A 22,012-nucleotide genomic window follows, 5' to 3' on the forward strand; every position below is an offset into this window, starting at 1 on the left:
ACCTGAGTGTAGGGGTAAGCTTGGGCTGTACTCTCTCTCTCTCTCTCTCTCTCTCTCTCTCTCTCTCTCTCTCTCTCTCTCTTTCTCTCTTTCAAGAGACATCTCCACAATAACTCAAGAATATATGAATAAAAGAGCTTAGTAACTAAGGGTTGTAACATGGCAGGTAGAGTTGCCTGTCATTGAGACTCATGACCTGATATCCTAGCTTGCAGAAGTATGCCACAGTGTACATGCCCCCTGCCCATCCACACAAAATAAAAACTTTAAATGTGATAAATTTCTTTACTAAAAATATATTCTCAGAAGACAGGGTTTTGAAAGTTGATGAGCATATTTATCCAACACATTGTATGGCTTTTGTATAATTAATGATGTTAGTGTTGGTTAGACACTTGGAACCAGAATGACACAAGAGAACCTAAGGAAGAGTAAATATACTCTAGTTTTCCTTCACCTACACCTCAGAAAGTGTTAAGAGTGCGGCTTCTAGGGATGACTAAGCCAGTGCAAACTCACATCTACCTATCACCTGTTGGGAACTAAAAATGGGGGGCCCTGGGTCGCCTACTACAGGGAGGCACATCAGTTATCATGTGTTCTTAGGTATGAAGCAGCAGCAGTGGCAGCATCGTACTCATAAGATCTCGGTGAAGATCCACCACAATACCTGCAAACCCATGAGCAGGATGAGCAACCCAATTAAGAAAACTAAAGCTAAGAGATTAACTGTTCTGTATAGGATTATAGAGTTGTAGACCACAGGGATATGGGTCCAGTCCTTCAGCTTTGCAAACCCAAAGTCTGTATTTCATTTTGACTTCCATTATGGTGAACTGCCATAAATTTGTTTCTTAACTTGAAAGAAAGAACAAGATAGATGTTTGCCTTGCACAGTGCCCCACTGTGAACTGTAAGCAGGCATTTCTGCCTCTTTCTTACCCATCACTAATTATAAGCTTATAAAAATCTTGATAAATCTTCTGAAACTTAATTTCCTCAAGTGAGAATAGCATTGATGTTGATTTGTCCTTCTAATTTGAAGTGATCAGTAGCATTGTTTAGAGTTACTGATGAAGTTTACAAAACTCTTCCACTCAAAATGTTATAAAACTGTATCTTTAAAATAAGTGGAAAAATGCATGTTTGTGTGTGCATGCTGTATGTGTGATTGTATGTATGGTGCTTGTACGTGTGCTTGTATGTGCCTGTGTACTGTGTGTGTGTGTGTGCATGTGTGTGTGCGTGTGTGTGTGTGTGTGTGTGTGTGTGTGTGTGTGTGTTTGAGCACATATGCAGAATTCAGAGAATAACCCCATGATGGTGCTCCTGCTCCAGCTTGTTTGCAACCTAGCCAATGAACTTCCAGATATTCTCCTGTTTCCACCTCCCTTCTTGCCATGGGAATGTTGGGATTACAGACATGTGCTGTACTATCTGCCTTTATTTCCATTCTGGTCATCCAAACTGGGATCTGTTCTCTTCCACTGTGGTCCCAATACCAACTGAGGCATTGTCCCAGCTTAAGAGAAGCAGCTCATGATCAATATCTTTTCTAGTCTGTCTTTGATCCTGAGACTATGTGACTGCATTTCCAATAATGAAGGGAACATAACTTAACCTACACAACAGAAAATCCTTTCCTGTAGGCAGGAGAGCTGGCCAGGGAAGTCTCTAGGTGTTCTTGTCTACGATGTTTTACTTTAGAGAGAAATCCTTGTGATTTAAAAAAAAAAAACCCTCTAGAATCATTGTGCCTGTGTATTAGTGGATAACCATTTTTCAATCTACATTCAACACTGATCATATACCTAATATCCACCAGACAGTCCCTTCACAGGCCTTTCACTCATCCCCATTAGCCCCATCCCATGATACATGTGGTTACCTTCCTTCAAAAGCTGCATGTGATGTCGAAAGTGAGGCTGTTATAGCTCTGGTTGATGTTCACTTTAGTTACACAACCACCAGGAAGTAAGTAAGGGACCCTAGTTTTCCCTTTCGCACAGAGAATCTGGCACTGCCATGTCTTTGGGAGCATAATTTTGCATTTCAAAGCTAACAGTGGAATTAACCTCAATATATTTAATTATAACACAACTTAGGTTAGTCACTCATTGTAAGGTCACTTTTGACTTCTTCTTCTTCTTTTTTTTTTTTTTTTTTTTTTTTTTTTGAGCAATGAGAATTAAAGATAAATTTTTTCTTAGCACAGAGCAATCCTAAAAAGGGGACTCTGCTTTTGATAACTGGCAATTAGGTAATAATTAACTATCATTATGTAATATCTCAGGACTTTTTTTCCAGATTCATTAATTGGTCTCAGTAACTTATTCATCTGTAGGATATGATAGGCACATGGATATCACTTGGATATTATATCCTTAAATGTCTCCTTACTTGCTACTCTCTTGGTTTCTCTTTTTACTCCTCTTTATTTCAATATTTTAATCAGTTTTGTGGTGAGGGAAGGTCTGTGCATATAGATGAGGAGAAGCATAATGCTATACAATTTCATCTGTGCTTGAAACTTGTGCAAGGTGTCCTTGGTCTCCTCTTCCTACTCACAGAGAATGTTAATGTATGTGTAAAGTTCGTGGCCCCAGTCTTTAATCCACTGCTCATTTTCACTCTTGTAAATAGGGAGGCATATGAAAATTTCACATCTTTACTATTGTCTTAGTTAGGGTTTTATTGCTGTGAACAGACACCATGACCAAGGCAACTCTTCTAAGGACAACAGTTAATTGGGGCTCGCTTACAGGTTCAAAGGTTCAGTCCATTATCATCAATGTAGAAACATGGCAGTTTCTGAGCAGGCATGGTGTAGGAGGAACTGAGAGTTCTACATTTTCATCTGAAGGCTGCAAGTGGAAGACTGACTTCTAGGCAGCTAGAGTGAGGGTCTTATAGCCCACATCTGCAGGGACCTACTCCAATAGGGCCACACCTTCTAATAATGCCATTCCCTGGGCCGAGCATATACAAACCATCACAACAATGTTTTCTAGTTTCTTTTTTTCTTTCTTCATTTTAAAACTTCTGCTTTTCAAAGGCTGTATCTCTGATAATGGGCTGTTCAAACACTTAATTTCTGATTACTTTCTATTTCTTACATTTATCAAAATGCATAGGTCTTTAATCAAATCATAGATTTGATTGAAATATCAGAATCTTATAACTGTCTAAATTTAACAATAAGGAAAATCATTGAGTTCAGAATGAAATCGTTCTAAGAACAGGATTTCCTTCTTAATTAATATATTTCAAAATAGACAACACACGCACATGATATAAAATCCAAATATTACAAGGGGGTATATGCTCTGTTTCAAGGCAGTCACCTCCTTTCACAGAAGAAAACAAACACAATTTGTCCTTCTGCTTCATTCCAAGGATATAAGTATGTGTGTGTTGACGTATTCTGTGACCTGAGGTTGTGCTTTATGCTTTAGTACTTGGTCTTAGTGGTTACTCTTTTTCCTAGTAAAGATGAGTTGTTGGATCTCTCAACCATTGATGACATTACATTGAGTAAACACATTACAATTTATTTTTATTTTCTAATTATTTCTTTTATTTTTGAGTTTACAGTATAATTACAGTATTCCCCTACTCCCTTTATGCCTTCCAAACCCTCCCATATTCTTTTCCTTGCTGCCCTTCAAATCCATGGCATTATTTTTCACTAATTGTTTTTACAGACAAGTAACATTATATAGATTAAGCTTGTTGTACTTATGTATTTAGGAACACACACACACACACACACACACACACACACACACACACACTATGGTTTAATAAGTCTTCTACTTAATATGTCCAAAGCATTTTTAGTTTTGACCATTAAATAGTGCTACAATGAATAGACTCCTATTTGTATGCTTATACAGACACCTAAGAACATTTATGATAAATTCCTAGGAACCATGTTTCAGAGTCAACGGATAGTGCACCTGCAGCTTTGATACACTATAAGCAGTTTATTCTCAGTCACTGTTGTAAACGTGGGTAAAACGCTTGCATAGTAGTGCCTCCCTGTGCTTTTACAGAAAAGATGTGAGGTCAACATTTTAGTATTTGCTAATTTGATGGACTGAAAAAAATCTCTCTCTTAAAATTTAGGCTCAGTACAAGCTTAGATGTATGAGATGTACTTTCTATACACCAACTTTTTACAGTCAGTATATAGGGTAACTTTCCATATTTTTAAAATATAGCAAAGTTGATTGTTGCACCTTATCACCCTCCCTCCAGATTTCATTTATTCACTGTTACAGGGCTTTTATTGCTTGTTTATACCCTTCATTAAAATTAATTATTGTCTGGTAATTTCATATATATATATATATATATATATATATATATATATATATATATATATATTTCTTTAATTATAATCCCTATCCCATTATCCTCTTTTTTTCTAACCATGTTCAGGCATTTGTCATGGCAGATGACATGATCGTATTTCTCATGTAATTTTTGAAATTTCAGTTTTGACTTTAGTACATTAAAAAGGGACATCTAGTTTTGAAAATCACAAAAGTATCATCCTATGTTTTTAAAAATTACTTTGTGGTTTTACTTTTTATACTTAAACCTTTGATCCATCTGGGATTTGCTTTGTTGTTGGAGCTATGGTATAGATCCAACTTTAATTCTTTCCAGATGGCCACCCAGTTGTCCCAACACCTTTTATTGATAATCCATCATTTCCCTACTAATTTGAAAAACAAGCTACATCTTCCAATTACATTTCTTAATATTTTATGAGTGGAACGATGTCTTTGTTTCCCTTATGCTATTTTTGTTCTTATTACTGCGTTTCCTTGCTTCTTTCCAGAATTGATATATTAGCCAAATATGCCAGTCCCTTGTGAACATATAGCTAGATAGAACCGGTAATTTATTAGTAACTCTTCTGATGTAACCCACAGACCAGTTATACAGGAGAATATGTGTAGTCCATCTGCATAATGCTTTTTCATCCTCTTAGGGGAAATATTTTTGTGGGCTATTTTGTTTTTTTGTTTATTTTTAATATTTGTTTATTTATGTATGTGAGTACACTGTAGCTGTCTTCAGACACACCAGAAGAGGACATCAGATCCCATTACAGATGGTTGTGAGCCACCATGTGGTTGCAGGGTTTGCAGAGGGACCTCTAGAAGAGCAGCCATTACTCTTAATGGCTGAGTCATCTCTCTAGCCCAAGGACAGAGATTTTCAACCACAGCTGAAGAGAACTAGCTTAGGAGTTTTTGCAAAATGCTCAAGCCATAATACCAGAGCTTAACTAATATTTGTGAAATGTAGTGGTTTGGGGTATTTTTCCTTTTTTAAAAGCAAAAATGTGAGTTAGAAATTTAGCAAGGGTTCAGAAACTATGTCTTTAGTTGTGCTTGTTTTATTAAATGGCCCCACTGACATAATGATAGACTCTTATTTACATTAGTTTGTAGTATATAGTTAATGTTTCTAGCAAGTTTCTCTTGTTTTTCTTTTGTGTTCTATTTGTTGGAATGATAGACTCTTATTTACATTAGTTTGTAGTATATAGTTAATGTTTCTAGCAAGTTTCTCTTGTTTTTCTTTTGTGTTCTATTTGTTGGAATGCCTTGCATGACTGCTATGATTAACTAATAATATATTTGAGCAACTGGTTGTCATAGATCAGGTATTCTGATAATTACAGGACATTGAAGATGGTGCAGAACTATTGCTTTAGGAATTACAATGTAGACATTTGAAAACATTCATCATTTACCCAGGGAAATTGTCAGATTATGAGACATGTAGCTATGGCAGTGAGGTTGTGTTATAGACTGCATTCCTTTCATTAAAATCTTGAACACAGAGCAGAAATGTCTGCTTGGTGCTTCAGCTCTAGGATTTAATTGTAATTTCAAATTATAAGTAAATTTATTTGAAGAGCCCTTGCGGTGCAGACCTGTCTGTGATCATGTCCACTTATGAGTCTGAGGCAGAAGAGTGACAAAGTTCAGGACTTGCCTTAGCTACAAAAAGAATTCAAGGCCAGGTTTGGCAGTTCAGTGAAAGCCCATATCAAAAAGGAAAAGTGAAGAGGGCTGAGGATAGAGCTCAGTGCTAGAATACTTTCTTAGAATGCAGAAGTTTTTAGGTTGAACCCCCAGTACTGCGGAAGAGAAAGAGGAATGTATTAAAGTAAAGATTTGTATCTTGTTAAATTTACAAAAAGATACTCCTTGAAATAACCCGCTCTTTCACCACACAGGAAAATTAGATTGAAATCATAGATATGTGACCAATATTTAAAATATTTTACCATTATTTAATGCCATTAGATGTTGCAATATTAAATTAGATCTAATATTTTGGTAATAATATTACAAAAACAAGTGGTAAAGATTTTCTAAAAAATTCCAAACAATAGCAACATTTCACCTAGACCATCATTCAAGATTTAGTTCTAAAGTGTACATTTTCTCAAGGATACAATTATTTTAAATAAAAATTCCTTACAACTACACACATTTGAAAAATCAGGTGTATTTACTTCTAATTTAAAAGTAACTCCAGGAGCTGGAGAGATGGATGTGCAATTAAGAGCATGCACTTCTTTTCTAGAAGACAAGAGCTGTTTCCTTCACATCAAACATCACAAGGCTGCCTATAACTCCAGCTGCAGGAATTCCCATGCCTTCTTCTGGCCTCCTGTCTCCCAGAAACACATGGCATACACTCACAGAAACACTCACGCATACAAGAGAACAAAAATAAATCTTTGAAACTAATAAATTTAGGGCCATTCCTTTTAAAATTCCAAACCTCAGTACAACAGCCAATTAACATTTCATCAGAAAATACTTTGTCATTAACTTTCCACTTAATTTTTTTCTAATGTTTTCTCCCAAAATTTTACTTTTGCTGTGTTGTATGCAAAACTGAATCTGCAGAGACATGGCGAGCAAGATGCATGCTGATGTTCTTGCTTTGGAAGCCATCTGTACCTGCCTTTTAATACGATCATTTCAGACTTTGCTACCTAAAACATTGAATTGTCACTCTGTAATTTCACATTTAAAAGATGGGCATGGGTTACCAGTTGGCACATACACCCTAAAGCCTGTTTTGCAAGCATTAATCTCATTAGTGTAGACTTCCGAACTGAGAAGCTCTTGATACGAAATAAAATTAATCTAGTTTTTAAGTTAACATGTTGCTGCTTACACTTAAAAGGTCTGAATAACACAATAAATTGAAATAAACAGAAAGTTTAAACCCTCTCAGAACCACAGCACCTTATTCCATCCTTCGGAGATGGAAGGCATCTGGGGCACTTATGTGAATAGGAGGGGAAATGGTTTTGGTCCTTCTTAGGATGATCTTTACACCATCAATAACTGCCCACTGCTTAGAGTCAGAGTAACATGTATTGTTATTTGCAGAAATCAGTCAAAACTCAGAGAAGTTTATCATATACTCTTCCTACCCTAAGGTTTGTTTTTCTTGAGCCCATTGACACAAAAGCATCTGCTAGAAAGAATTGCATTTTATGGATTTTCTTGTTTTTGAAGACTGTGTGTTTTAATCGGCGGATCCATTATTTGTTGATTCTCGGATTGTCACACACAAAGCTTTCCTGCATTGATATACACATTTTAACTACATATCAGAATGTCTTCACTTGCCACTTCTTTGATGTAGCATCACTATACATCCTGTGACAATGTTACACTGCGAGCCATGGAAAGCATTAAACAGAAGTAGGGGAAGGGAAGATCTGGCTGTCAGTGTAAATGTAAATAGCAGCTGTTCCCATCAAACTGTTTTTAAAAGTACCACAGAGTAGAGCTTTGCATAAAATGGGATAAATCATCAAAGAATCGGGTCTCAGCACAAAACTCAAGGGGCATATTACAATCTTTCTATTTGTATTAGTTAGCTAGGCAAAGGGTTCTCAACCTGTGGGTCGTGACCCCTTTTTACCCCTTTCCACATGATTTGCTTATGATCACCAAAAAACACAGATATTTACATTATAATTCAAAACAGTAGCAAAATTACTTTTATGAAGTAGCAACGAAAATAATTTTATGGTTGGGGTAATCACAAACACAAGGGTCACAGCATTAGGGAGGTTGGGGGTCATTGGGTGTGTAATAGTGTATTAAAACGTTACTGAAGTATCTGCTTCTGTGTAAATGATGGACTATGCATCTAATCTGACATATGCAACTTTGCCTGCTATATAGAGCTGGAAGGCAGCATACTCTCACTGTCATTGTGCTGGTTTGAAATGACCTTTGCATTTTTGTTAAGAACTACAAATTTCCCCCTTGAAATGTAAATAAAGAAAATATATAATAAAAACGGGGGACTCAAAAACAAAACAAAAAAGAATACTAGATAAATATTGAATAGATTTAAATAAGAAGACGAAGTACTGCAAGTTTATCTTCTGCTCAGGTGCAATAGCCTTATTCATTGGCTCCAACTTTAACATTTTTATCTTCAAGTATGAAATTTCACAGTAATCCATTTTATCATTTTTCTAGTAAAAGCAAATGCTCTACATGGCATTGCTATGTCCTTTAAAAAAACTTTATTTCAATTATTGAAAATATGCATATGTCTTCTTCCTGAATCAGTTAGAGTGATAAACTGTTGGGAATTAACATTTTTAAATGCTGCTTGTTCATTATAGCACCACCCAAAACAATTAAATATTAACTAAATTAATTTATTATTAATTAGATTAATCGATTAAATATTAATTAAATATAAATTAAATACTCAAAATGCTAAATATTGAGAATAAAAAAACCCTTTATATTTAGTCATCACATCTCTGTTTTAAATGGAGGAAATTATATTTTCTAAGATACAAATAAAAATATACATACAAGTCCCAGCATTCCTCATTTGCAGAATGTGGGGCATGCCTTAGTCAGCTAATTCATAAAATGCTATCTGTTACTTCAGTGATAAGCTTACTTCATTGAGCTTTTTTTGTATTGAGTTAGGGTCTTTTGCAAAGTCTTACATTGGAAGGAGAGAAATGTTTATAAAACTGCAACATTAGAGAAGAAAATCACTAGTAATATTGGCATTTATTGACATATAAATTTTAAACATATTTACACCATTGAAACTGCCTAGTTTTTTTTTTTTTAAACATTGATTGATACTCATTCACACTGAAAATTCCATGCAGGTTCCCAACAATATCTGTGAATCAAATACAGCGGGTTACTTGGTTGTTCAAATGCTCTTTTCTGAAATAGGCAAAAGCAATTCCCTCTCCCCCCAAAAATCTTTTTTAGAAAATATGTATTTTCAGCCTGAATTGTGTGTGTCTGTATGTAGGGGCATGCACGTGAGCACTGGTGTCTGAGGAGCCTGGAGCCGGGTGTGGGATCGCCAAGGGCTGGAGTTACAGGCAGTTATGAATCATCCCAAACGGGTGCTGGCAAAAAGACTGCCAGCCTTTGTGAGAGTAATGTGTATGCACAACTCCCCAGTCACTCCCCCAGATGTCTGCCTGTTCATGTCTAGCCAGTAGATATGAAGTATGTAAATAAGGGTGAAGGTGCATCTTAGCGGGACGAATGCTTGCCTAGCGCGTGCCCAAACCTGACTTGATATCCTCTCTCTCGCCCTTTCTGTCGGACACCAACATATGTACACATCATACCAACAAATCATGATTAAAGTGTCTTTAGTCTGTGTCTCTTATTTAGCATATTTTGGAGAGAAAGCACAAGATACTAAATATAGTACCCCAGTTAGTTATATACATACTGATACTTTTGAGAGACACAAGAAACTTAGAATTTCCTCTGAAAATAACATGGATAGAGTTGTAGTATAATAAATTGACACATGATAGAGAACGTAGTATATGAAGAATAGATTATGGGCTTTTTATTGTAAAATTCTTTCAACTTTTCTGTACACCTTTTAAAACTGTGTCTGAGGAAAAAATATTGACTAGAATTTTTAGTTGTAAGAAAGCTTAAGAGATGGACTGGAGAGATGGCTCAGAGGTTAAGAACACTGACTGCTCTTCCAGAAGTTCTGAGTTCAATTCCTAGCAACCACATGGTGGCTCACAACCAACTATAATGAGATCTGGTGCCCTCTTCTGGCCTGCAGGCAAACATCAGGCACAACGCTGTATACATAATAAACAAATAAAAAAAATAAAAAAATAAAAAAAGGAAAGATCGCTTAAGAGAACTTTTGGGAGCCCTGTGCTCAGTCCAATGTTTGGCTAAGAGCATCTGCCTCTGTATTTGTCAGGCTCTGGCAGAGCCTCTCAGGAGACAGACATACCAGGCTCCTGTCACCAAGTACTTCTTGGCATCCACAATAGTGTGTGGGTTTGGTGACTAAATATGGGATGGATCCCCAAGGAGTTGCTGAAGGCGTTTGCTTCCCCATAGGACAAATAACAATATCAACCAACCAGTAACCCCAGAGCTCCCAGAGCTAAACCATCAACCAAAGAGTACACATGGAGGGAACCATGACTCCAGCTGCATAGGTAACAGAGGATGGCCTTGTCAGACATCAGTGGGAGGAGTGACCCTTGGTCCTGTGAAGGCTCGATGCCCCAGTGTAGGGGAGTGCCAGACTGGGGAAGCTGGAGTGGGCAGGTGGGTAGGGGAGCACCCTCACAGAAGCAGAGGGAGGGAAGATGGGATAGGGGGTTGTCAGGCGTGAAACCAGGAAAGGGGATAACATTTGAAATGTAAATAAAGAAAATATCTAATTTTTTTTAAAAGAGAAAACTTTGGGAGAGGAAGAACTATGTCCTAAACACTAGTTCCTCAGCTTTCTGAAATCTTAAATGGCCTTCCTGCTCTTTATATAGCTGTTAACTTTGTTAGTTTTCCAAAACTAAAAGCCTTGTTTTTAATAGAAAAACAGGAGCAATTCTTATTTTGAAAAACAATATTTTACTTAGAATATTTTAGTGATGTCTCCTAATCTGGTAGTATATACTGCTTCATGTCTATGACTGTCCCTTCCACTTAATCTCTCCTATTATCTACTTTCATGCACTCCTGGGGCTTACCAATCAACAAGTATCCTGTTCTAGGGGCACACAGCAAATTCAAGTCCAGTAACTTCTTAGAGTGTCATGTTGGCCAGTTTTTAAACAAAGGTCACAAAAAACTGTCATCAATCCTGTTCTTTTTCACTTCTACATGGAAAAGGAAAATTAATTATGTGACTCTTGGGTCATCCCTGCCCCATGATTCCCACCTTCTCTTCTTTCTGTAAAACACGCTAGCAATCATTTGATATTTGTAATACCACATCTCCTATCTCTACAACACCAATACACAAGGGTAGGTATTGTATACAGTGCTTTATACGATGCAATGAAAACCATAAATTGCTATTATATTATTTAATTTCTTCTTATTGTTATGGCTGCTAGTGATGCTATGGCTATCCCTATTTGTCCGTGTGTGTGCCTTTGTGTATGTGCATGCACATGTGTAAATACATGTTAGATAGAGGTCAGAGGGCAAACTTGGAAATCTGTTTCTCCTTCTCCCTTGGCGTTGGTTCAGGGATTGATTTCAGTGTTCAGTCATCCACCTGCCCCACCATTTGTTTTTAGACAGGGTCTCATGTGGTCCCCCTGGCCTCAAACTTGCTCTGCAGCTTTCTCATTTTGTGTCCATACAAGCTAGGCAAGCTCTTTAACTACATCCCCAGGCCAGAGAAACCAGTCCTATTTTGTCTTCCTATTGCATCTGATTAAACATGCCCTGAAAACGACTCAACAGTTAAGAGTAATGGCTGCTCCTCCAGAGGACCTAGGTTCAACTCCCAGCACCCATGGAGCAGCTCACAACTGTCTGTAATTCCAGTTCTGGGAGGTCTGGCCCTCTCACACAGACAAATAATCAGGCTAAACACCAATGCAGTATAACAATAAAACAAAAAGTTAAAAAAAAAAAGGTTCCCTTGAACAAAGTCATCACTTAGTACATGTGTAGCAAAGTTTGATTTATATATTTGCATATATATTTAAATAATCATATATTTGTGTATGTTCAAGCACTTGCTCACAATGACATGCATGTTTCTAGAGTTTAAACCTCATGCCTTTCAGGCAAGCAGCTTACTACTAAACTGTATTCTCACTCAGAAATTTGGATTTTTAAATAAATTTTACCTGTCAGGTAAGACTTTTGATTAAGCAATTTTTAAAACATTGACCATTATACTCTAGAATAATTTTCTTCAGCAAATATTACTTGCTTGGTAAGATATTTTATCCCACTTATTAAAATTTTACTTGTACTCAATATTTTATGGACAAGTAGAAGTTATGATTCTGCTGTGTTTTGCATTTTCTTAAACTGTACAGTACATCAGAGCCTTCTGGAAGGCCTGATGTTGATAGTATTATAGTCATATAATAAACCATCTCTAACACTGCAGTGTGAAATTCATGGAAGTGTTTCATTTTATAAAGTAATAAAAAGTCTTTTGAGCCCATTGCTGTATATTTTGATCAGTCTCATGGAAAAGTCATCAGAATGGCTTATCTATAGATTATAGACATCTATCTGAGCAGCAACAAATTATATATATAATCCAAGGAGCTTTTCTATGAGTAGAACTGCAGTGAAGTGAGACACTCAAAGAAAAGCAGCAAAACTCCTGAGTCACGGATTTGTTCTCCATTTTACTTGGAAAGTTCCAGTTCCTTATTTTTCATTGTCATTCCTCACAGATACCATCTCTCCCACAGCTTTGTTTAAATTAAACAGAAACACTGTTTAAATGAGACAGAAACAACATGTTGCATGTGACCACACCCATGTATGAGAGTTGGAGAAAATTCACAGCATTACCCTTGTAAGGTCAGATAAGGATAAGCCAGTGACTTGTGTTTTCTGCCAATAGGTGAGGCTTTGCACTTGGCTCGGGATTTTGGCTACACATGTGAAACAGAGTTTCCAGCCAAGGCAGTAGGAGAGCATCTCGCCAGACAACATATGGAACAGAAAGAACAGACAGCAAGGAAAAAGATGATCCTAGCAACCAAGTAAGTGCTGTGGGGACACAGTCATGCACATCCATGCCCACTTTTCCTGGTCTTCTTTGAATGACAGTCTAGAAAATAAGAGTTCTCTAAAATCAAGTTCTCTAAAATCATTCTAACAATGAAGTAGATTCTCCTAGAATTCTACATCTGCACGAAGGCATCAAGGTTTACTTGAGTAGAAACCAGACTATCAAGACAATTCTTATTACAATATGCAGAAATTAGGCAATTAGATGGTTCAACAGCTAAAGGAACTTACCCCCCAAATGCACACAAACCTGAATTCAATACCAAGATCTCATGTGATGGAAAGAAATCCTGTAAGTTACCATCCAACTTCACTTGTGTGTTATCACATGTACATGCATACACACACACACACACACACACACACACACACACACACAGAGAGAGAGAGAGAGAGAGAGAGAGAGAGAGAGTAAAATATAATAAAATTTCCAAATACACATGAAATACAAAATTTTTTCAGTGATATAACCAATCACTGATTTACATCTTTGATATTTAATATATTTCACAATATTTCAAGGATATTTTGTAAAATGCACAGTTAAAGAAAAATTTGGTTACATGCACTGACCCTCCTAAAGTATCTTTGTTTTCAGTGTTTGGTAATTAACCAATTATTTTAGTATAATTAGGATAATTGTTTATACAGAAAGATAGAAACTAGACACATCTTGAACCAGACATGATACTTAAAATACAGAAAAGCCTCCTCACTGGATTAGAAATGTTTATGTTTAACAGTTGATCCAAGTTAAGGTAAGTCAGAACAACCAGTGACCTTAATTGAGTATTGTTACTTTAATATCGATTGTCAGTAAAAACACCAAACTTTAAATTCATAAATCTGCTAAAATTTTTAGCCTCCTTAAGGACAATGATGTAAGCAAAGAAGTTAGAAGGTTGTGAGTCACTGAAGATCATCTTTGTTACATAATTCGTAATATGACATTTTGTCTTGAGACAAAAGAGTCTTTTCATATCTCAGCTTCAGAAAGAAGAACTTAAATAAGAAGGAAAGTAATCTGAATACTAATTCTGTAACTGTCCTGTGGAAAGGGTGGTAATTACCACTGAATCCTACAGGATTGTCATCTGTATTTAAGACATAAGCTGTCCTGTGCTCTTGAAATAAGTGACAAGATCATAAAGTCCAATTGATAGCTAGAGAGTGATGTCCTATGCTGAATTACCTAGCAAGAGTTCAAGCTTACCAGTCTTGGCTTTCCACTATTCACTCTCCAATGTGACTACAATGTGCAATGTTGTTTGGACAAGCATGAGGACAGTCTATAAAACTGTAAGTTGATTTATTCAATGATCTAAATAATCATTGCAGTTTAGTCACTTAAAATGTTTTCCAATCTCAGAGAAAAATGAAGACTTCACTTGAAACCAGTCTAATCTTTGTGTGGGGAAAAAAAACAAAAAGATTGTAATGATCGAATACTGCATCATTAGAGTTCATATAATTTGTCCAAAAGTCTGGAGCATAGGGCTATATTTATGTTTTTAGTTAGAAATCTAAAACAAATGTAACAAGGAATCGCTCCTATGTAACATGGAACTCTGGAGATGGTGGCACTACAAAATGCTACTAAATATATAAGTGAAGTTACACTCAACTATTATATCTCAATTACTACCCTGAAAGCTATCCAGTTTCACTTCAGAGAGAAAAGTTCCATAAAAATGTATAAAGTAAATTCTTCACAATACACTTGGCAAAAACATTGAGTCTCATGATCTATATCCACAGAAAAAGATCCCAAGAGTTGGCAAAAGAGTCAGATACACATCTGCTTCCACTGTTAGTAGTCCCACAAAACACCAAGCTAACAGTCGTAGCATACACAGAGGATATGTTACAGACCCATGCAGACCCTGTGCTTGCTGCTTCAGTCTTTGTGAGCCCAGAGGAGCCTGCATACTTGATTCAGTGGACCATGTTTTCCTTGTGTCCTCCATTACCACTGATCCCTACCATCTTTCCTCCCCCTTTTCCACTGGGTGCCCAAGCTCCGAGGGGAGGGACTCAATAGAGATCTGCAGTTTAGACTCTCTCTCCAAATAATGTCTGGCTCCGGGTCTCTGCACCCACTCCAGTCTATTGCCAGAGGAAGCCTATCTGATAACGACTAGACAGACAATGCCTATCCCAGGTCTTTGGGTATCCAAGTCTCCAGTTCCTGGCGATCCAGGCAGTGTCGAGCATGAGCTCCCTCTTGTGGTATCAGCCTCATTAAACCTGACATGGGTTAGAGGCTCCCACAAGTTCTGCACCATCATTTCCCCAGCACATCTTGCAGACAGGCTTGATTGTACGTCAAAGGTTTTGTTGCAGGGTTGATATCCAGGTTTCGTTTTCCCTAGCCTGCAGAGTTCTTACCCACACCAAAGAAATTAGAACATAAACACGAAGGCCCCAGGAAGGCACCTGCTCTGCTTCTCCATGTTTAGTGAGCTGTTTGGATGTTGTCCTCAACAATGGGGCCTTCTTGTCAGTTTTCTATCTATCGTTGTCTGTCCTAGCATCAGCGTGAGTTCTTTCAGGATTTCCACAAAATCCCTCAGCCAGCAATTCAATCTAATGCAACCCTGGGCCATTAATATCTTGTCTTGATACAAAAGATGGCCAGTTAAATCTACACATCATCCATAACTCGGAGTTCTCACTAGGGTCACTCTCATAGATTCCAGGAAGTTTTCACTACATTAGGTTCCCACACATCACCTCCCAGACGCCCTGCTTGCAGCTGTCTCTCCCTTCATCTTTGCACACCACCACCACCACCACCCTGTACCCATCCCCACACACCTCCTGTCCAGCCACACAATCTATTCAATTTCCCCTTCATAGGGAGTTTTATACATCCCTCCTAAAGCCCTCCGTGTTATTAAGCCTCTATGGATTGCAGCTTAATTATCATTTACTCAACCACTAGTATCAACTTATAAGGGAGTGCATACCATATTTGTCTTTCAGGATCTGAGTTACCTCACTCAAGATTATTTATTTTTCTAGTTCCATCCATTGCAAATTTAACAGCTGAGTAATACTCCATTGTGTAAATGTACTACATTTTCGTTATCCAGTATTTGGTTGAGAGACATCTAGGTTGTGTCCAGTTTCTGGCTATTATGAATAAAGCCATAATGAGCAGAGTTGAATAAATGGCATATAGGTGCTTGCTTGTGTGTGCACATGAGCACACACATACATACATGCATGTGTGTATGCCAGGCATGCAAGTGGAGGTCAGAAGAAAATGTTCAGTAAGTTGGTTCTCTTCTTCCTCCATGTGGATCCAGGAAATGAAATTGACATCTCAGGCTCACTGACAAGCGGCTTTACTGAGCCTCCTAGGCAGCCCTCTTGGCACTTTTTAAATAGATAATTGTCAGATGATTTGAAGCAGGACTGTTAGTACCCTGATGGTCATTTGGAGAGATTTGACCTGTCTGCATTTGCTCATAATGACAAGCAAAGCCAAACTGTTGTATTTTACAATAACCCCCACACAACAACAGATAAACATACACAATAGCTGTATTATCCCTTGAATATCAGCTATTCTCTTCTATATATGAAATATGCATTTAGGAAATTTTTTCATGTTTATTGATTTCATTCTATAGCTGCTATGTTCCTTCATTATATTATATGTATATTTTAAGAACATATTTACTGGCCTGGGAAGACGGTTCAGTGGATAAAAATTACTTGCACTGCACTCATAAAGAACTAAATTTGAATTTCCAGAAGTTACATAAAACTAAGTACTGGTTTTGTTAACCCATTGCTCCTTCAGTGAGACAGGAGACAGAGACAGGCTAGTCCCAGGAGGTCATGAGCCTGCTGTGTGAAGGGGCAAAAGGACAGAGGCACTTTCTTAGAAAAGTAGAAGGTGAAGTTTGATGTTGAGGCTGTCCACTGACCTCCACAGGTGTACCATGGCATTTACATGCTCAAGCTCACACACAAAACACCCTCATATGTTCACATGCGCACTCGCTTGCACACACACACATACACACATACACACAAAAGACTTTAAAATAGTATCTTCTTCAATTCTATTTTGTTACAATTATGCACTTCAAGGGTTTAACTGATAGTTATGATACACAGCAATGTTTTTATTACATATAGGCTAGAATTCATAACCATATAAGAAAAGAAGAACAGTGGGAAAGGGTCTGCAAAGTAGCAGCTGAAATAGAAAAGTGCCTAGTGACTATTTTTTTTAAGACGGGTGGAATAACTTGGGAATAAGAGATCATCGACTTCAAACACTTAGGCATGCAAATAGTCAAAAAGTAAATTATTTTGGCATATTGGGCTAGAAAATTTTCCAAAGTTAGCTTGTAAAGTGACTTTGAATGACGTAAGCCTATAACTCTATAACTTCAGTTAAAATTTTCTATAGATGTGATGTTCTAAAACACACACACACACACACAATTGCTAATTACAGTTCTCTCATATGAATTTTTTTTATCCTGCGATTAACATGTAAAGATGCGCTTTAACAATGAGCATGGGTTTGGTCAGCAGCCCGGAGAGCACTTTACTATCATCTTCTTTTCCTGCAAAGTCAGTGCAGTGGAATTGGAGACGACTGAGTACTCCTCCTGGTCTCCTTTAAAAGGGAAACAGACTCTGACAGATACTATCTCCTGACAGATAATAATATCTCATGACATGAAAAGTTCATATCAAGAGTGCAATTTCAGCTTTGTACCCTTTGTTGCAGGCAAATTTGTAAAGAATTCCAAGACCTCCTGAGCCAGGATAGATCACCCCTGGGATCTTCCAGACCCACTCCCATTCTAGATCTTGACATCCAGAGGCACTTAACACATTTCAGGTAAGACAGCTTTTCCCATCTCAGAGTCTAGGCAGCTAAGCCACACCCAGCCCTCCAGGATTCTGTACTGCCATTGTAGTTCCAGTTAGAGATATACTTATGTTAATAAAATAATGACTGTTCTTCTCTGTTCCAAATGCTATGACAAGATTCTCTAGACTGGATAATGTATAGAAGATGTAAGTGTAAGTTTAGATTCTGGCACTGGGAAGCCTGAAAATAAGGTGCTGGCAGAATCTGTCTGCTGAGGACTCTGTCTCTGCCTTCAGATCCTTTAATTCAGTTCTGTGTGATGAAATGGACCAGCAAACTTTCAAGAGACTCTTCTTAAGAGCTAGAGAAAGCACCCAAGGAGCTGAAGGGGTCTGCAACCCTATAGGAGGAAAAGTAAAGTGAACTAACCAGCACCCCCAGAGCTCTGTCTCTAGCTGCATATGTAGCAGAGGATGGCCTAGTCGCCATCATTGGGAAGAGAGGCCCTTGGTCTTTTGAAGATTATATGTCCCAGTACAGGGGAATGCCAGGGCTAAAAAGTGGAGTAGGTGGCTTGGGGAGCAGGGAGGGGGGGGTACAGGGGACTTTTGGGATAGCATTTGAAATGTAAATGAAGAAAATATCTAATAAAAAAAAAGAAGAAGAAAAAAGAGCATGAATCTAACCTACCAAGACTTATTTGTCTCTGGAGGCAGCTCTTTGTATTGTATTGTATTGTATTGTATTGAGGTTTATTTCAGTGTATGAATTTGAGGAGAGGAAGATACAAATATTCAGACCACAGGAGTGACAGCCTGATTTTTTGAGACTATCAATTTAAGAAAACATGGTGATTAAAGCATTTTAGATGAGAAAATGTAAGATCAGAAAATGTAATGTCCTTTTACGTTTATTGAGAAACTATGGCTTCATGAGAATGTACATTATGAAATCAAAGAATACTAAGAAATTTTTGTCCCGGGATTCTGAAATCTTTTAAACAGGTACGTATGTTGATAGGGTAAATTGTTAACTGAACAGATCTGATTGAAGTTAATTAAATATCAATGACCAAATCTTTAGTAGTACATTAATGATTTCTATAAACTTAGAAGGTATAAATGGTTTTTCCTTAGACGTATTTATTTGATGTATGTGATTACACTGTCACTATCTTCAGACACTCCAGAGGAGTGCAGCAGATCCCATTACAGATGGTTGTGAGCCACCATGTGCTTGCTGAAAATTGAACTCAGGACCTCTGGAAGAGCAGCCAGTGCTCTTAACCACCATGCCATCTCTCTAGCCCTGTATAAGTTGTTATTAAACATAGGATACTGAAATAAATTATTAAAAGCATTCTTTAAGTTTCCATTTCTGAGTTACTTTGGAAATAAATAGAATAACTTTCTGGTTAATTTACTCTCTAGATTTATTAAGAAAAAGAAAATAGTCACTGCTTAGATATTTTTCCATTTAGAAACTCTAAAACTATAGTTTTATATTATATTTCTCATTCATACCAAAAATAAAACATTTTATTTTCTTTTAGTTATCATTTATTGGAAAATATAAACAATGTTAATGAGAGATGAATTCATAAGCTTGGGTGGTGGGCACACATGTAATCTCAATTCTTGGGAGCCCGAGGCAGCAAGCATTGAGAGAGCATTCAGGAACAGTTCAAAGACTACACAGACAGCCATTATCTCAAAAAGAAAGCAAACAAAAAGTAATATACATTAGAATTAAAAATTTCCAATACCTGCTTGAGTTCTTTTTTGAAGGTTAAGAACTATTTATTAGCGTTTGAAAGGAAAAGTACAAAATAATTAATCTATAAACCTTTTAATTTTTAAAAAAATTCCTTTTACTTTTTTGTTGGAAAATAAATATTTTTACAACATATTCTGATTATTGTTTTGCTTCCTCCAACTCCTAGATCCTTCCCATATCCCAACAATCCAAATTCACTTTTTTATTTCTCACTAGAATACAAATAGGCATATAATAATAATTAATAATAATAATTAATAATAAATAAAAACAAAATAGACTAGAATAAAACAAACAAAAAGCTGCTTAGGATTATAAGGCTGTTGAAGATGATGCACAATTACCTACTTTACAAATGCTTAAATAATTTTGTTTCCACTAACAGAGCATTGTAAACACTGTATTTTTCTTAGTATGCTACAGTTCTACTCAAGATTCCATAAACATGATCTTTTCAGACTCTACTTAGAATTTATTTTTCAAAATTACACAAGACATAGTGTACATTTCTCAGAAGTTTTTCTGCCTCTCAGTTGAAGCATTAGGGGCAACTGCAATAAAGCTAGGAGGAAAGAATGTCTAGACTTTTCAGAGCACAAGAAATAAACAGAAGTCTTGTATATTCAGCAAAGGCTTGCTAGACTGTTGGTACTTTTGCAAGCTATAAACTTAATGCTACACAAGTGTGTGTGTGTGTGTGTGTGTGTGTGTGTGTGTGTGTGTGTGTGTGTGTGTGTGTTTTCTATGTGCAGATGTGCATGAGGGGGCCCCAGAGGAGGATGTATAGACTCCTGTTTTATCAAACTCTACCTCCTAAGATTGGGTCTTTCACTGAACCACTCCCAGACACATCTACCTTTTTATGTGTATTCTGGGGATCAGTCTTTGATTCTCATTCTTCTATAGCAAGAAAACACCCAATGGAGGAGCTAGAGAAAGTACCCAAGGACCTGAAGGGGGCTGCAACCCTGTAGGTGGAACAACAATATGAACTAACCAGTATCCCCTGAGTTTGTGTCTCTAGCTGCATATGTAGCAGAAGATGGCCNAATCGGCCATCANTGNGAANAGAGGCCCCTTGGTCTTGCAAANTNTATANNACCCAGCACAAGGNAAGGCCTGGGCCAAGTAGTGGGAGTGGGTGGGTAGGGGAGCAGAGGTGGGGGGAGGGTATAGGAAACTTTCGGGATAGCATTTGAAATGTAAATAAAGAAAATAATAAAAAATAAAATAAAATAAAATACAAAAAAATAAGAAAAGAAAAGAAAAGAAAACACTCTGCCCGTAAGCCATCTATCTCCCCAGCCCACAGAACTCTTAAGAGAAAACTCTGATGTCTAAAATAAGAAGTGAGCAACATTTGTATAGGCTTTCATTCTCTTATTTACCTCCCTATTTAGAATATGGTAACAAGGTGGTGTTTACTACAAAACTAAAGAACTAAAGAGCCAGATAGTGGTGGACCACACCTTTAATCCCAGCTCTTCAGAGGTAGTCATATCTCTGAGTTCAAGGCCAGCCTGGTCTACAGAGTTCCAGGACAGTCAGGATTGCACAGAAAAATCCTGTCTCAAAAGAACTAAATAGGTAACTGGCTGCTTCCACTCTCAGGAAAAAAGAGATTAGAGCTGAGATTCAAAGCTCTTAAATATGTGGCTATAGATTCTCAATCACAATGTGAAGCACAAAACTATATGTTTAAATGCTCTAATCTCTATATTTAATTACACTAAATGTATAGTAACAGTTTTAAGAGTAATTAATAAGTATAGCAATTAATAGTGACTTTAGAATAATAGTATATCTAAATTTTAGTAATTATATTTGAGGACTTTGAATATCTCAATTATGATTTTTTGTTTATTTTACTTTTAAACACTTACCAGAATTTTGATTTACTTTTTCTCACATTCCAGACTGTTTATTTGTATAAAAGACTCTAGTTTCTTAGGATTCTGAGGTTAAAATACATTTTATAGAAAATTTCCAAAAGTTTATATCTTGTAAGTTGTACTAAAAACATAAAATATACTTCTTCTTTCTCAGTAGAATTCAGCTTTATAGTTAAACATATTTACCTTGTTGTGAGAACAAGCTCCTAGAATTTGTATTTTACAAAACTTATAGATTATATCCACTTATAACAACTTTACATTACCCTGGCTCTCTGACCGTGGAACATACACTTCTGCTTTCCATTTCTGTGGCTCTGATTACAAATTATATAATAGATGTCTTTTATGACTACTTAATTAGACACAATTTACTGAAGGTGCATAACTGTTGTCACATATGTCAT

The 22,012-nt window shown here is 36.9% G+C and overlaps 1 protein-coding gene across 1 annotated transcript in view; it reads left to right on the forward strand.

Annotated features, from left to right (window-relative positions):
• Positions 1–22,012, forward strand: part of Tfap2d (transcription factor AP-2 delta) — a 54,895-nt gene that overhangs the window by 20,846 nt on the left and 12,037 nt on the right. Inside the window, exons 6-7 of the mRNA XM_021198248.1 lie at positions 12,925–13,066; positions 17,851–17,964. Coding sequence (XP_021053907.1) covers positions 12,925–13,066; positions 17,851–17,964 — 256 coding nt within the window. The remainder of the gene's footprint in view (positions 1–12,924; positions 13,067–17,850; positions 17,965–22,012) is intronic.

Source organism: Mus pahari, chromosome 5, assembly GCF_900095145.1.
Source record: "Mus pahari chromosome 5, PAHARI_EIJ_v1.1, whole genome shotgun sequence".
Taxonomy (NCBI): Eukaryota; Metazoa; Chordata; class Mammalia; order Rodentia; family Muridae; genus Mus; species Mus pahari.